The sequence below is a fragment of the Rhinoderma darwinii genome, chromosome 12, assembly GCF_050947455.1.
Source record: "Rhinoderma darwinii isolate aRhiDar2 chromosome 12, aRhiDar2.hap1, whole genome shotgun sequence".
Taxonomy (NCBI): domain Eukaryota; kingdom Metazoa; phylum Chordata; class Amphibia; order Anura; family Rhinodermatidae; genus Rhinoderma; species Rhinoderma darwinii.
The window spans coordinates 49,961,261-49,978,912 of record NC_134698.1 but is presented as its reverse complement, the minus strand read 5'-3'; the positions used below and the strand labels follow the sequence as shown (position 1 = coordinate 49,978,912).

Sequence of the window (17,652 nt, the reverse complement as noted above, 5' to 3'; positions counted from 1 at the left end):
GGAAGGGGTTAAAGCTGTGGATGTTGGAAATAAGTGTAATCGTATGAAGCAAAGCATTTCATAGGTAAAGAAGACCTCCGGTGGTAACACAACTTTCCATGTCTGCATATATATATATGCCACATTCTACACTTTTTAGATATCGTGTACTTAAGTTTTGAACTGCTGCCTTGTCTGTGCTTTAAAGAAAAAGCCTCCATCTTGATTCTTAGATTTCTCCAGCTTTCTCTTCCTCTCGACTTTGCTATAAATTCCATGAAGCTTCAGCACAGCATCACATGACCAGCTAAAGACACACTTAGACACATTTCTGCATGCTGGGGGACACTGATTATCATTATCTCTATATTCTCTTAAATAAGCTGAGAAACCATAAGTATACAGACAGGGGAGGCTGCTCTATATTCTTCTACAGAATAGGAACCTGTCTAAGTATCAGTGGTAGCTGATGATAGAAGTTTCTGTCCCCCCCCCCCCCCCCCCCTGTGCAAGACTAGTGTGGTACAGGAACTGCTGAAGCCTGTGATGGGTGACATATAGATCTCCATAGACTCAAGTAAGAAAAAGTGTCATCGAGCCGGACTCACACTGCTGCTAAGCAACCATCCCAGTCTGATCTATATAGATAGAAGCAGCGATAAAAATAACAGGTGAGAGACTGACACATGGAATACCAGAATGGTACATATGGGAAAGTTTAGTTTTGTCCAGAGTGTCCCTTTTAAGTGCCAGAGAAGACCAAGAGGCAACAGTGAGACATGTAATGACGGAGGAGGATGGCACTAGTATATTGGCTAATCGTAGAGCAAGAGTGGGAAGGTAGATCATGACTAAAGTGGAAATATGGCAAGGTACAGCATGGGGGATATTTTTGATGACCAGTAATAGTTTTAAATATAATTCTAGAATGATCAGGCAACCAGTATAATGACTTGGAGAGCAAGCTGAAACATTCATATAACTATTATACAGAAAGATCAACCGGCTGCAGAATTCATGATGGATTAAAGCAGATCAAGTTTTACTAAATATTTGTTTGTAATTAATTACAGTTATCAAAGGAGGAAATAATGACTAGATTGGTATCCATAGTGAGGTAGTGACCGATTACTGAGAAGTTCTTTAGGAGAAGGCAACGGGATTTGGCATTGACTGTAAATATAAGGAAGAAAGGGCAGTTTAGAGTTAATTGTAAGTTCAAGACATCAGGTCTTGAATCTAGGATGGATGGTAGCGTTACCAGCAGAGATGGAAACATCAGGTTAAGGCAATGAAGATGGTGGAAACAGAAGGAGCTCAGCTTGGGAAAGATGATGTTTAAGAAGACATAAAAGCATAGACACCTATAATACTTTAATATTCTCTAAAACCACCAATATTGACCAGTTTCACATCCTTGTTTTAGGGTGATTTTGTTTTTCCAGAAACTTGTAGCAGATTTTTTAAATTCATCGAACAAAGTCCACTTAACAATCGGCAAAATAAGATTTATGGTAGCAGCACTTATGTGTTTGTTTGTCACCGTCCACTTTTAGATCTGCAAAACTCCAGACTGTGGAGTAGTTCTGGGTCAGAGTTTGAGGTTATTGGGCCATCAGGTGCCTTTTCTCAAGTTTTATCTAAAATCTAAAAAAAAACACAAAATGTTTGTATAATGTAAACCCAACAAAATTATGAATGTGATGGCTTTGTATTTATATAATAAACATACAATAGGTTAAAGTATCTGGTATACGTTCTAAATTAAAGGTATTCACTGCCTGTCTAAACGTTTCAAAAATTTATTTATTGATCGTATTCAATTAAAAGCTGGCCACTAATGCCAAATAAAGATCTGTATACAGGCGTTGGTAACACAGATCAGATGAAAAATGAAAGTGTCTACAGCGTATAGGCTCAATATTCTCATAAACAGCTGACTCCACGTAGCGGCAATAACAAATATTGTAATGGCCTGGTAGCCACTAAAGCACAAACACTTTGCTACGCGTTTCTGTGCCCCTATGTCCTCAGGGGTACATTTGTTAAATTATTCTAACTGCCGGTCAGCACATTTCTGCTGTATTAGGTTACCCACTGTACACTAGACGCTGATACCTGTTCTAGCGCGCGCCGGGAAACAGCAGATCTAAAGAAGACTTAGTCCCATCTCCTCTGGTCGCGTCAGCATGGAGCCGGCATCAATCGGCATACAATACTTTAGAGTGACGTGGCCGAAAAGTCCGGCCCCTTGGTTACATTGCGGCCAGTAGAGATGATACAGCATCATTAGTAACTGGGGGAGCTTCAAGCTGCCTTTCGAACTCTAAGTCCATATTTCCGTAAAGGGATAATGAAGATTAAAAAGGAGGATATTGTCCAGAACAAAGGATAGGGTATAGAGGAGCAGAAAACAAAAGGGTTATAGGGAACAAATACATAGGGGTGTGATAATAATCACACCTGACCCACGATGTTAATAGGATGTAATACAACACACAGGATGTGGGAAGCACACTATAGTGCCTTTAAGGGCCAGCCTATCAGCCGATAAAGAGAGAGCATAGTGTAGTGAGGCAGTAATAATAGGCAAAAATGCCATATAGGATATATTAGGACCGCTAGGATATATTCTCATTTAGGCCCAGTGGTTTGATGGCTTGCATCCTGAAGATCCACTGGCCCTCCTTCTGTAACATCTTCCTGTCCCAATCTCCCCCCCCCCCCTCTGGCAGATGGCTTAATATGTTTCATCACTGGAATTTCAAGACCGCCTAGTCCCCTTGATGACATTCCCACACAAATTTGACCTATTTACGTGGGTTAAAGACCTGAATTTGTTTATTAGGAAATTGAAATGGAAAAAAAAATTCAGGACTCCTGACAAACGCCAGTGTGTACAACTAGGTATTCTTGAAGAGGACTTGCCACACATGAGAGTCCTTGAAGAATTCTGGAATGAGGGACAGAGGGGGTTAGGTGAGAGACCATTTATGGACTTTAGGAAAACCTCATGTAAAAACCCACCCCTTAATTACAATACTATGATGGATGTTTTCTTGGTGGTTGTAACTGACCAATTAAGTAAACAAATAGGTTTACTATAATTTATCCAGGGAGGAGATGGTTGCTCTTCAGACCCTTGAGAAAGATGATAAAATTGTAGTAAAACCTTCTGACAAGGGGGGGGGGTAATGTCATCATAATGGAATGGGTACAATATAGAGACATGTGTATGAATATCCTTAAGGATCGGTTGTGCTATCGGATTCTGGCTGAGAACCCCACTGTTGGTTACTTGGCCGAACTTAAATGCATCCTTAATGAGGCTTTAAGGGACAAGGTGATTGACAATAATGAATGGACACTTATTTTGGATAAGTGGCCACAATGTGCCACTTTCTACAGCCTTCCAAAGGTCCACAAGGGTCTACTACTCCTGAAGGGATGACCTATTGTCTCGGTCATTGGCAGTGTATTCCAAAATGCCAGCATGTATGTTGACGTGAGCCTAAGGCCTTTTGTCACAGCACTTCCATCGTATGTGAGAGATACGATGGAGGTGCTGAGAAAACTGGAGGGCATTCGATGTGATCCCGGTGTTCTCCTTGCTCGTCTTGATGTAGAGGCACTCTACAGCTCTATTCCCTATCAACTTGATTGTAGGGCTGTAGAATATTTCCTCCAAGATAGGGGGACCCAATTTCATACACACAACCAATTTGTCATCAAACTACTTTGGTTCATCTTGGAACACAATTTCTTTACTTTTGACGGTCAAATCTTCCACCAGCTCAGATGGGTACGTATGGGTAGCCCATGTGCCCCTACCTATGCAAACTTCTTTCTAGGCTGGTGGGAGGAGATTGTGTTCAGTGAAGAGCTGGAGAAGTACACTTCTTCCATATTGTTGTGGCTCAGATTCGTTGATGATGTGTTCATCCTATGGTTTGGAACATCCAATGAGTTCAAAGAATTTGTATCCTTCTTGAACAACAATGATCTGAGCCTCTTCTTTACTTTTTTTTCTTCAGAGATAAAAAAAAAAAAGGGACATCACATTCTTGGACATCAGAATACAGAAAACCGATCATGGATATATACAAACAGATGTGTTTAGAAAAAGCACAGCGACAAACAATCTTCTTAGATGGGATAGCTGGCACCCTATGCCTCTTAAAAAAGGTATAATGAAGGGGCAGTATATAAGCTAGGCGAAACTGCTCAACACTATCAGACTGCAAAGTGTCAGCAAGTGGTCTGAGAGAGTGGCTGTCCGAAGTACACCTCTAGGGAAGCCCCTACGTTCAAGCCTATCAGCAAGCAATAGGGTCTATCAGAGAGTCCCTTCTTAACCCAAAGAAACGACCTATGACGCTGCACATCAGAATGTCAGAGAAATTCTTAACACGTACTGGGGATCTTGAAAGCTGACCCAGACGTTGGGAACCTAGTTGGAGACAACCCCCAGATCAATTTCAGGAGAGGTCGAAACATCAAAGATAGACTGGTAAATAGTCACCTTGCACCTGAACATAGGACCACCTGGCTGTCGACAGGTCTTGAGGGGACTTTTCACTGTAGTTCGTGCAAAGCATGTAGTTCTGTTTGGAAAAATAAGATCTTTAAAAGTAACACGACTGGCAAGATTTTTAATACCAGCTCTTTTATCAACTGTAAGACCAGTGGGGTTGGCTACTTGATTACCTGTGAATGCAATATGTTGGGGGAAAAAAAAGGGAGTTTAGGTGCAGAATCAGGCACCATATTTGTGACATCAATAGAAAAGAAGATACCCCTGTTTGAAGACATGTGTGGGAATGTCATCAAGGGGATTCGACGGTCTTGAAATTCCAGGGGATGGAACATATTAAGCCGTCTGCCAGAGGGGGGGATTAGGACAGGAAGATATTACAGAAGGAGGCCCAGTGGATCTTCAGGATTCAAACCACTGGGCCCAATGGCGTCTTTAGCTATTATTAATGCCTCATTACACTAAGCTTTCTCTTTATCGGCTAAAAGGCTGGTCACTATAGGGTGCTTCCCACATCTTGTGTGTTGTATTTCATTGTATTACACAGGGCCGGCGTCAGCACCCGGCAAACCCGGTCAAGTGCCGGGGCCCACTCCACTTGGGGGGCCCACTCGGCCGCCGGGTGCTGACGCTGCCGTCGTAAAGGCATCACTGTCCATATATGGACAGTGATGTAAGAAGGAGAGAAGTCCCAGGCAGAGCACTCGCGTCTCTGCTCTGGGACTCTGTCTTTGGGAAAGCCCCTGACATCGCTGTCCATATATGGACAGTGATGTCCGGACCAGAGAAGTGTCCCAGCCTGGCGTAGCAACTGCGACCGGGGCCCTAAGCCTGTTGCCACACAGCGCTGACCGCTTCCAACTGAGCCTGCGTCCGCAGGATGCAGATTCAGTTGGGTTGAATGCTGGAACCTCGCTCCAGCATTCACTGTGCCGTGAGCAGCTCGGCTCAGGCAGGCGCGATGTAGTGACGAGTCACTCACAGGACAGTGCAGAGGAGGAAAAGGATCCTCCACACGTTGTGGGAATGGGGGTAGGTAACTAATTATGTTATTATTTTTCTATTCGGTACATATGGGGTCATTATACTGGGTATGAGAGGGGGATCATATTGTAGCTGCTGAGGGGGCATTATACTGTATGGGACAGGTATGGGGGGCATTATACTGTGTGGGGCAATATACTGTATGTGGTAGCTATGGAGAGCATTATACTGTATGTGGCAGCTATGGAGGGCATTATACTGTATTGGGGGCATTATACTGTATGGGGCAACCATGGAGGGCATTATACTCTATGGGGGGCATTATACTGTATGGTGCAGCTATGGGGGGCATTATACTGTATGTGGCAGCTATGGGGGCATTATACTGCGTGGGGCATTATACTGTATGTGGCAGCGATGGGGAGCATTATACTGTATGGGGCAGCTATGGGGGCATTATACTATATGGGGATATTATAATGTATGGGGGAGCTATGGGGCATTATACTATATGGGGCAGCTATGGGGGGGCATTATACTGTGGGGGCAGCTATGGAGAGCATTATACTGTATGGGGGCATTAAACTATGTGTGTCAGCTATAGGGGCATCATACTGAGGGGGCATTCATGGGGTCAGGCAGCTGGGCATAGGCGTTTGCAGGGGTCTGGTGGTGTAGGGGCCATGAGCCTTTAGCTACGCCACTCCCAGGCAGAGTGCAAGTAGTGCTTTGCCCGGGACTATGGCTCTGGGGTTGCCCCTGACAACACTGTCCGTATATAGACAGTGATGTCAGGAGCTGTGTGGCACTACCTGGTAGGGGGGCTGTGTGTCACTATCTACAGAGGGCACTAAATTTATGGGGGTACAATCTGGGAGCCTAAGTTCTATATGGGGGTATAAACATGTCCTAACGTCTATATGGGGCACAAAGTGACAATTTTGGGCATTTTACTGCCGCCGTGAGTTCTTCCGCAAAGGGGCCCACTAAGTCTGTGTCGCCCAAGGGCCCACATAAACCTGGAGCCGGCCCTGGTATTACATCCTATTAACGTCGTGGGTCAGGTGTGATTATTATCACACCCCTATGTATTTGTTCCCTATAACCCTTTTGTTTTCTGCTTTTCTATACCCTATCCATTGTTCTGGACAATATCCTCCTTTATAATCTTCATTATCCCTTTACGGAAACGTCGACTTAGCGTTTGAAAGGTGGCTTGAAGCTCCCCCAGTTACTAATGATGCTGTATGCATCATCTCTATTGGCCACGACGTAACAAAGGGGCCGGACTTTTCGGCCGCGTCACTCTGACATATTGAATGCCGATTGGTGCAGGCTCCGTGCTGACGCGACCAGAGGAGGTGGGATTAAGTCTTCTTTAGGTCTGTTGTTTCCCGGCGCGCACTAGACCAGGTATCCGTGTCTAGTATACGCCGGGTAACATAATACAGCAGAAACATGCTGACCGGCAGTTAGAATAATTTAACAAATGTACCCCTTAGGACGATCCCCTGAGAACATAGGGGCGCAGAAACACGTAGAAAAGTGTTAGTGCTTTAGTGGCTACCAAGCCATTACAATATTTGTTATTGCTGCTACGTGGTGTCAGCTGTTTATAAGAATATTGAGCCTATATGATCTAGACACTTTCATTTTGGCTATCTGATCTGTGTTGCCAACGCCTGTATACAGATCTTTATTTGGCATTGGTGCCCAGTTTTTAATTGAATTTCATCAATAAATAAATACATTTTAAACATTTAGACAGGCAGTGAATCTATATAAGAAACATCTCTTATTGAGTTGCTTGTCCACACTCAACGTTACGCTAGGCTTTTTTTAACCTTGCATGATAGAATTTTACAAACCACTTCATGTCTCCTTCAGCTCTCATGATTCGACACCTCTGTGTTCTTTCTCCTTCCAAAATCCCTGGCAAACTGTCTACTCTAGTGATTGCCACTCCACTGCCTTCCCAAGCTCCTACAGACTTATAATTCATCCCGTTCCTCTTCTAGGGTTATTTTATTATAATCATATTGTTACAACATGTTCTGGCAGGGTTGCAACTTACGCAGAAATAGCATTTGAAGTGTGTTATGTGAGGGAGATCTTCTTCGACAGATGGCATGCTAGTGAAGACACCGATCTCTACAATTGTGGAACATGCAGATCGTGCTCAGGCACCTTGTAATTGTTTGCTAGAAAGGCCAAGTTGCTTAAGAAAACTGTTCATGTAATTCCAGGTCCTGCTCAACAACAGAGGTTTGTCAGGGAATCGATTATTTTTTGTCGAGTTTTTGCCAGAAAATAGACATTTTCCTGGAGGCATGACAGTGCTAGAGTTATCTCGTCATTGACTTTCCCCACCATCTCTAGCTTGTATGTGTGAAAATACTTCAAGTTACACACAGCAGAATGTATATTTGATCGCTTAACCCCTTGGAGACACAGCCAATTTAAGCTTTTTCATTTTCGTTTTTTCCCGCCTTCCAAAACCCATAGCTTCTTCTTTTTTTCTTCTTATTGTTGACCTAGCCGTATGAGGGCTTGTTTTTTGCGGGACAAGTTGTAGTTTGTCATGGCCTCATTTATTGTACCGCATAATGGGAAGCTTAAAAAAAAATATTTGTGGTATGAAATGGGAAAAAACAGTGATTACGCCATTTATTTGGGGGGGGTTCTTTTTACGGTGTCCATCAGGCGGTAAAAACTACATGTGCACCTTATTCTACAGGTTGATACCAAATTTATATGTTTTGTTTTAGCAAACTATTTGCTAAAAAAAAACGTTTTGTCGCCATGTTCTGAGAACCAAAACTTTTTTATTTTTCCGTCAATTTAGCGATGTGAGGGCCTAATTTTTGTGAGGCAAGCAGTAGTTTTCACAGATACCATTACCGATACCAAAAAAACACTTTAACTAATTTGTACTTTTTTTAATAGTCCCCCCTAGGAGACTTGAACCAGTGATCGTTGGATTGCTTATTGCAGTATATCATGATACGGACAGTCTCCTTTGAATCCCTGCCAGAGGCAGAGCTTCAAATGAGTACAAAGATGGCAGCCCTGGGGGCCATTATTAGGCCCCCAGGCTGCCATAACAACCATTGTAAACAGCCGATTGCATGACGGGGGAGCGCGATGGTGTGTTTCAGGGGGCGGCCCCCTGCTTCTAACACTTTAAAGGTTTGACCCTGGGATTTTAACACTTTTTCAGGATTGACCGTGGCATTTATAGTGTTAAACAGGTGGAATCAAAGTGAACTTTGATTCCGCCTGCTGGAGTGAGGTGTTGGCTGTATTACACAGCCGTCACCCGCCGAGTATGGAGTGCGCTCAGCCCGTGAGCGCGCTCCATACTTCCCCTTGGCGACAGCAACGTAATAGTATGTGGCTTGTCGCCAAGGGGTTAAACGGGTTGTCTGGCTTACAAATTCCATTTTAAATGCCTTATTAGGGAATTCTAAATAAATAAGGGGGGGGCCTTTCAGGATCCTCCTCTATTAACCAGAGTGGAGAGCGGCTTCAAAGAGCATCTCTTGCTCCGGGAGAACGAACACATCTGTGCATTATACAGAGTTTATTGATTTCAATGGGAATTGTGCAATGCTTCATAGCCTCTGTGGTGGCGCTGCAGGACAAAACACTTCCCTGCAAATCATAGGAGATTGCTGTGGGGCTCCCACTAATCAGGGGACCATCTAACAAAAAGGCATCGTCCAAAGCGGATCTTCTCTTTGATAAGAATTATTCATGGAAAAACCCATTTACATAGTCTCAAACTATCATGTAAGGGGAAAATCTGAAGAAACCGCAGAATGTATTTATCATTCTTTAGGATAGTGGTACCTTGAAAAACTTCTTCTGCATTGTGATTCCATGTCATGTGAATATAAGCTTGCAAGAACAAGTGGGGCCCGTCCTTATTTATCGGGGGAAGGATGACCATAAAACGTAATCATGGTTAGGTCTCCGTTGCACAGGTTATTTGTGTGCCAGCTTTCTGTTATACGTGTGTTATCTGCTTGGTGCTGGTATTCTATTTGTGAAACACTGGAGAATATGGAATTCTATTCACAGAGTGGTAGCAGAGTGTGCATTTATAACCCCTGCAGTTTGTTTTTTTACAACTGTGTTCTCTATTTCCTGGAGTTTTGTGGAGGTGAACTGACCATTGAACTGAGAATAAGTCTATAACCTGGGTAAATATGAACATTGTCTCCTCAATAATGCACTTTTCGGTAATTACTCTTTGTAGGTTCCTGATTTTGCAGTGAGGTGGAGAGCCTGATGGGGGCTTTCCCAGCATGCACTGTTCCTGCATATCAACTGGGGATAGGTTGGTAGCATAGGACATTTTGGCATCAGAAGGTTGTGTAGCTTGAGTTGTATGATACAATGTTACATACGTTTCTATTTACTATATTCCAATGGTAGTCCTTGTAAATGTTGTACATGGTTGTGTGGAGTTTTTAGTTTATTTTCATTTTGAATGTGATTTTTTTTTTTTTTTTAAATTGACGTAAACTCAGATCACCTATTTAAGGTCATGGAATTGAAACCTTAAAGGATTGTGCACTTTGTCAAGAAATATTGCACTGGGCCTTGAGATTATCTTCATTCTACTCCTTTATTCTTTTTTTTAATTTTAATTTTATTTTTTATTTAATTTATTGTTTTTTTTTCTAATTACTCAGTTTTCCAAAGTGATACATTATTATTATTATTATTATCATCGCTTTCAGCAGGGGTATTGTACAGATAAATTGCATGTTTTTGGTCATTTTGTTGTACATAACATAATTTAGTAACTCAAACGGTTTCGAGAGCACCAAAAGCTTTTAAGGTTTGATGGACTAAATACTCTATAAACCGCCATGTAAGTATTTAATGTTAACAGGATCATAGGATAATAGGATCCTCTATATATGCTCACACATGCTAAGTGACTTGGCTATAAGAAGAGTAAAGAACATGAATAATCTTGGTTCATGCTCGCTGGCAACCACACGATTACTGGCTTTTTAAGCAACGTCAAAAGCCAGTATTACTTAAGAAAATATGATGCTATCCATCTGGGCTTACTTGGTGCCGACCAAAGATTTAATAGCTGATGGCAGGAGGCTAATGCCTATGAGCTAAAGAAATTTGCATCATGATCAGTTTGGTTCAGTAAGGCAGAAATAGGAGGTGCCAGTATTCACACGTTGACTTTCTTCCAAATTTCTCTTCAAAAACAAAATAAAAATAATGCATAAAAATCCTGTTTATCATTGCTATGATCTTCTATGCTACCTATTAGGTTGTACAAAGTTTGGAGGGATGGGGGGATTGAGTCAACGGAGAAGCTTCATGCCACCCATTGTGGGACCACAATGTGCAGGACACTTGTCTCGGGCGGCATATATTTAAACCATTGACCCTGGTTTAGTAACACCCATATTTATATGTGGATATATTGGGCCCGGGTGAAAAAATAGTGCACATATTGCCCAGAGAGCGCCATACAGTGTACAGATACACATTGCGTAATACAGCACCCATATACAATGCATTGGGAACGTTTTCAGACCCTCTAAATTTTTTCACATTTTGTTATGTTGAGGCCTTGTGCTAAAATAAAATAAAATTCAAGTTTCTCTCAATCATTCTGCACTCAATACCCCATAATGACAAAGTGAAAACAGAATATTAGTAATCTTTGCTAATTTATTGAAAAGGAAAAACTAAAATATCGCGTTGACATAAGTATTCAGACCCTTTACTCTGTACTCAGTTGAAGCCCCTTTGGCAGCGATAACCGCATCCAGTCTTGTTGGGTATGATGCCACACGATTTGCACACCTGGATTTGAGGATTTTCTGCCATACTTCTCTGCAAATCCTCTTAAGCTCTGTCAGGTTGGATGGGGACCGTCGGTGGACAGCGATTTTCAGGTCTCTCCAGAAATGTTCAATTGGGTTCAAGTCAGGTCTTTGGCTAGGCCGTTCAAAGACATTCACAGAGTTGTGCCTAAGCCACTCCTGTGTTGTCTTGGCTGTGTGCTTAGGGTCATTGTCTTGTTGGAAGGTGAATCTTCGGCCCAGTCTGAGGTCCAGATCACTCTGGATCAGGTTTTCATTAATAATATCTCTGTACTTTGCTCCATTCATCTTTCCCTCAACCGTGACCAGTCTCACTGTCCCAGCCGCTGGAAAAACACCCCCACAGCATGATGCTGCCACCACCATGCTTCACTGTAGGGATGGTATTGGGCAGGTAATGAGCAGTGCATGGTTTATTTCACACATGACATTTAGAATTGAGGCCAAAAAGTTAAATCTTGGTTTCATCAGAACACAGAATCTTGTTTCTCACAGTCTGAGAGTCCTTTAGGTGCTTTTTTTGCAAACTCCAGGCGTGCTTTCATGTGTCTTTTAATAGGAAAAGGCTTCTTTCTAGCCACTCTACCATAAAGCCAAGATTGGTGAAGTGCTGCAGTGATCTTTGGAGCTCAGCCAGAGTGACCATTAGATTCTGGGTCACCCCTCTGATCAAGGCCCTTCTACCCCGATTACTTAGTTTAGTGGGACGACCAGCTCTAGGAAGAGTCCTGTTTGTTCCAAATTTCTTCCATTTAAGAATTATGGAGGCCACTGTGCTCTTGGGAACTTTCAGCGGAGGAATAATTTTTTTTTGTACCCTTCTCCAGATCTGTGCCTTCACACAATCCTGTCTCTGAGCTCAACAGGCAGTTTTTTTTTCCTCCTTGTGTCTTGGTTTTTTCTCTGATATGCATTGTCAGTTGTGAGACCTTATATAGACAGGGGTTTGGATTTCCAAATCATGTCCAATCAAATGAATTTACCACAGGTGGACTCCAACCAAGGTGAATAAACATTTCAAAGATGATCTATAGAAATGGGAGGCCCCCAGAACTCGAATTTCAATGGTCATCGCAAATGGTCTGAATACTTCTGTCCATGCAAAATTGGAGGTTCTTTATTTTTAATAAATTTGCAAAAATTTCTAAAATTCTGTTTTCACTTTGTCATTATGGGGTATTAAGTGCAGAATAATGGGGAATAACTAGAATTTTCTTTTATTTTAGCACAAGTCCTCAACATAAGAAAATGTGGAAAAATTGAAAGGGTCTGAAGACTTTCCAATTTCACTGTAAAGTGAAACTGTACCCAGTGTGTCATACTTTTCCTACATAGATCCATTAAGTACCCGTAGTATGGCAAACAGTGTCCAGAGAGGGCCATACCTGTCTCATATAGAGCAATTACGTGTCTACATAGTGTCAAACAGTTGTGCAGTATTTATCAAACTGGTCACTTATAGATATGTTTATATTTTTGCTCCACAAGCTCCGTTTTATTTAGCGGTGTTGTCAGAAACCAAAAAAAAGTCCATACTTTTGAGTACAATCATATCTATCAATAGAAAAAGACCCATTGATGAAAACAAACTTCTACAAAGTAATGTATATTCATTACAATGCAGAGCAATGCAGGTCTAGAGATGCCCCACCGTCCCTTCTAGGCTGCAGTTCAAGCCGCCTGAGTTGGGCATGACAACGTGGCAACTGAGCAGCGCTATTTTGAGTCCCCTAGGAGATTGTATTGGAAGTAGTTGGAGTAATAATTTACTATGCCAACTCTCAAGTAGCTCATTATTGTCCTGTTGAGAGATATTTAGTCATTTTGAACACTTTTTTTTTTTTTTTTTTAAGTTTTTATTTATTTTTTTATCCATACACTGACTTGTCAATAAACATGCCAAAGAGACATTTGAAGTTCCTTTGTCTTCAATTTGTCAGGAAGGAGACTCATCAGAAGTTAGACCTTCTAGATACAGGTCTATTTAGGGTACTTTAATACGCTGTTTTTATTGTATATTGGGTAGAGCTGCCAGATGTTACATTGAAGTGAATGGAATAAAAACAAATCTCATTCATATAATTTAAACTTTAAAGGGGTTGTCCAGCATTAGGAAACATGGCTGCTTTCTTTCAAAAAGAGCAACACGTCTGTCTACAGTTTGTATGTGGTATTGCAGCTCCGCTTCATTCACTTCAATAGAGCTGAGCTGCAATACCAAACACAACCCATGGAAAGTTGTGGCGCTGTTTTTGAAAGAAAGGAGACATTGTTTTTTCTAACCCGTTTAAAACCACGGCATGCCTAAACGTTACATTTTTTTCATATAGACAAAATCATGGTAAATTAAGTCTTGCTTTATTTCCCTTTTAAATGATTATGATGCGGATCTTCCTGTAACAGAGCTAAGATTATAATCATTAATTTAAAAATTTACTGTTTTGTATTTTTATTTTAGCCAAAGAAGAACATAAAACTGAAGAAAATAATCTAAGTAAAGCACACAACAGGTAACAAATGATACTATTTCTTGTATAAATAGATTTTCAGTCCCATTTTACAATTTATAAAAATTCATTAGCTGTGTTTGTATGGTTTTATCTAAAACCAAAATAATTATGGTAATCTGGAAAAATATGGTGCCTAATTGCAGAAATAAAATGAAAAATTTTCCACATTATCATAATTCCTGAATCCATAAAGTCCAATAGACCGGGACCACACTAGTCCTAGAAATGCTGGATTTAAATTATTATTTTTTAAAATTCGTAAACCTGAGGAATTTTAATTTACCAGCCTTAGGCCTTATTCACACGGCCGGGTTCGGTCCGTGATATACAGACCGCATGTCGGCTGCGTTTCCCGGACCGAACACTGTTCAGGGAGCCGGGCTCCTAGCCTCCCTGTGGGAAGACTGTCCCGTACTGAAACATGTTCAGACGGGGCGTAAAAAAACTCCCTGTAAAAAGAAGTAGCGTGTCACTTCTTGAGCAGTTTTTGAAGCTGTTTTTCATTGTGTCAATAGAAAAACTGCTCCAAAAAATGCCTGAAAATTTTTTTTCAGCTCTAAACGTCTGAAAATCTTTGAAAGCAGCTCTATAATTTTCAGCCGTTTTTGACTCCGCGTGTGAATGTATCCGAAGGCTGCAATCACTCACCAGGCAGTACTTGATACTCAGGTGCCCAATCTAGGAGTCCACACAATTCCAGAGAGTCCCTGCATGGGGCCCTAACAGTTATTGAAAATGCTGTGTATGAAAAGCAGAATAATACAGTCTTCACACAGCACACAACGAACCCTCCCCCCCCCCCCCCCCTGTGTTTATTCTAGGATTTTTGTTTTCCAGTGTCAATAAAAAAACATTTAAGCTGGGGAGGCTTGTAGAGGTTATCCTGTTTGTAATTATCATCATTTTACGGTTCATGCGGCTTATGTGTTCATATTATTATTTGACCTGTATCACTTATCTTTGCCATTCATTGTGGTTCTCCAGTTTGTCCATAAAAAATTTTTTGCTGTTTGTTATTTTTGGATAAATTGACCAGAAGAAAACAGAAAATAAGGCTGGAGACCTTGGGTACAAGATGTAGCACAGAAGATGTAAAGCATTTGACTTTAGCCCAGATATTTTGAACTGCGGCCCTCTTTACACGTGCCGTTTATTCACATATTGTGCAACATTTTTGCTGCAGTTTTTACCGTTGTAATATTACTGCATTAAATTGTAATTTAAAAAGAAAATGTATCCAAAACAGACGTGTGATTCTCGGTTTCACAATGGCATTACATATTTAGGCCATGTTCACACGGCAGAAATTTTGCCGCGGATACCACGGTAAAATTCAGCCTCCCATTCATTTCAATGGGAGTCAGAAGCTTCTTTTTAACGCTAGCTGATTTTTCAACTAGCAGACAAAAGAAGTGTCCTGCCCGATCTTTGGGTGGATTCCGCCCCAAACCTTCCATTGAAGTAAATGGGAGTAGGAATCTTCCCGCCAAGCAAAATCCACCATGTGAACATAGTCTAAAAGGCTATTTCTGTTTCAGCAAATTAAGTTTATTCATTGTGTAATGAAGTTATGCAATTTTCTAATATACTTTTTGAATCAATTCCTATCGGTTTTTAACCCCTTAGTGACCAACAATACGCCTTTTCACGTTCGTCACTAAGGGGCCTTAGGCTAGGCTGACGCCTATTCACGTTCGCTTAGTCGAAGTCCTGCACGGGTCTCCCGTGCAGGCTGGAGCCGGGGCTCAGCTGTCTGATGACAGCTGAGCTCCTGCTCCAACGCCCGCGATCGAAGTTTACCCGTTAAATGCCGCCGTCAATAGCGACCGCGGCATTTAACTTTGTTTACAGAGGGAGTGCACTCCCTCTGTCACCCATTGGCGGCCCGCGAATGCAATCGCGGGTCTCCGATGGGTTGTCATGGCAGCCGGGGGCTTGATCAAAGCCCCCAGGTCTGCCCTGGACATATGCCTGTTAGGACGCGCCGGAGGCACGTCCTAACAGATTGCCTGTCAGATTTACACTGACAGGCAATAATGCTCTGGTATACGAATTATACCAAAGCATTATAGCAGCGATCTGAAGATCGCACAGTAAAGTCCCCTAGTGGGACTAATAAAAGAAGTAATCAAAGTGAAATAAAGATTATTAATAAAAAGTACAGTAAAAAAAAATAATAAATTTTTTTTTCCATAAAAACTGGTTTTATTTAGTTATAGTGTAAAAATAAAATAAAAGTACACATATGTGGTATCGCCGCGACCGTAATGACTCCATTAATAAAGTTAATATGTAATTTTTTTTCCATTGCCCTCCAAAAAAGTCATAATAAAAATGAATCAATAAATCCCATGCACCCCAAAACAGTACCAATCAAAACGACGTCTCATCCCGCAGAAAACAAGCCCAAAAAATCACTACATTGATGGAAAAATAAAAAAATTACAGCTCTTGGAAAGCAACGATGCAAAAACAAATAATTTTAGTTCAAACGTGTTTTTATTGTGCAAAAGTCGTAAAACATAAAAAACCTCTACATATGTGGTATCGCCGTAATCGTACCGACCCATAGAATAAAGGTAACATGTTATTTACGCCGCACAGTGAACGGCATCAATTTAAAAACGCATAGCACAATGGTGGAATTTCAGGGTTTTTTTATAATCCCCCAAAAAAAGTTAATAAAAAAAATTATACGTACCCTAAAATGGTGCTATTAAAAAGTACAACTAATCCCGCAAAAAAGTCCTCATACAGCTATGTAGATGAAAAAATAAAAAAGTTTTGTTTTTTTTTATAAATTCTTTTATTTGTCATTTTGTTATTTTATATCACAAATCTTACAAATAATATACACAAAATAGTGCAAAAATGGCATTGAAAATCATGCAACAGATCACAGAACAGTTATCAGCCTCACATCAACACATGAGTTCACCTGAGAGTACCATGTCACTGAAAACACTTATGTAAGAAAACTCCGGTATGCACCCTGAACCTGCAGCCGTGCATGGTATGTCCTATATGTGCTTAAAGAGGCTCTGTCACCAGATTTTGCAACCCCTATCTGCTATTGCAGCAGATCGGCGCTGCAATGTAGATTACAGTAACGTTTTTATTTTTAAAAAACGAGCATTTTTGGCCAAGTTATGACCATTTTTGTAGTTATGCAAATGAGGCTTGCAAAAATCCAAGTGTGTGTGTTTAAAAGTAAAAGTCCAAGTGGGCGTGTATTATGTGCGTACATCGGGGCGTTTTTAATACTTTCACTAGCTGGGCGCTGTGAAGAGAAGTAACATCCTCTTCTCTTCAGAACGCCCAGCTTGTGACAGTGCAGATCTGTGACGTCACTCACAGGTCCTGCATCGTGTCGGCCACATCGGCAGCAGAGGCTACAGTTGATTCTGCAGCAGCATCAGCGTTTGCAGGTAAGATCGACTTACCTGCAAACGCTGATGCTGCTGCAGAATCAACTGAAGCCTCTGGTGCCGATGTGGCCGTCACGATGCAGGACCTGTGAGTGACGTCACAGATCTGCACTGTCAGAAGCTGGGCGTTCTGAAGAGAAGAGGATGTTACTTCTCTTCAGAGCGCCCAGCTAGTGAAAGTATTAAAAACGCCCCGATGTACGCACATAATACACGCCCACTTGGACTTTTACTTTTAAACACACCCACTTGGACTTTTGCAAGCCTCATTTGCATAATTACAAAAATGGTCATAACTTGGCCAAAAATGCTCGTTTTTTAAAAATAAAAACGTTACTGTAATCTACATT

The 17,652-nt window shown here is 41.4% G+C and overlaps 1 protein-coding gene across 1 annotated transcript in view; it reads left to right on the top strand.

The window, feature by feature from the left end:
* FMN1 (formin 1) overlaps nucleotides 1-17,652 on the top strand; it is a 235,391-nt gene that overhangs the window by 207,192 nt on the left and 10,547 nt on the right. Inside the window, exon 16 of the mRNA XM_075843377.1 lies at nucleotides 13,823-13,874. Within this exon, the coding sequence (XP_075699492.1) occupies nucleotides 13,823-13,874 (52 nt within the window). The remainder of the gene's footprint in view (nucleotides 1-13,822; nucleotides 13,875-17,652) is intronic.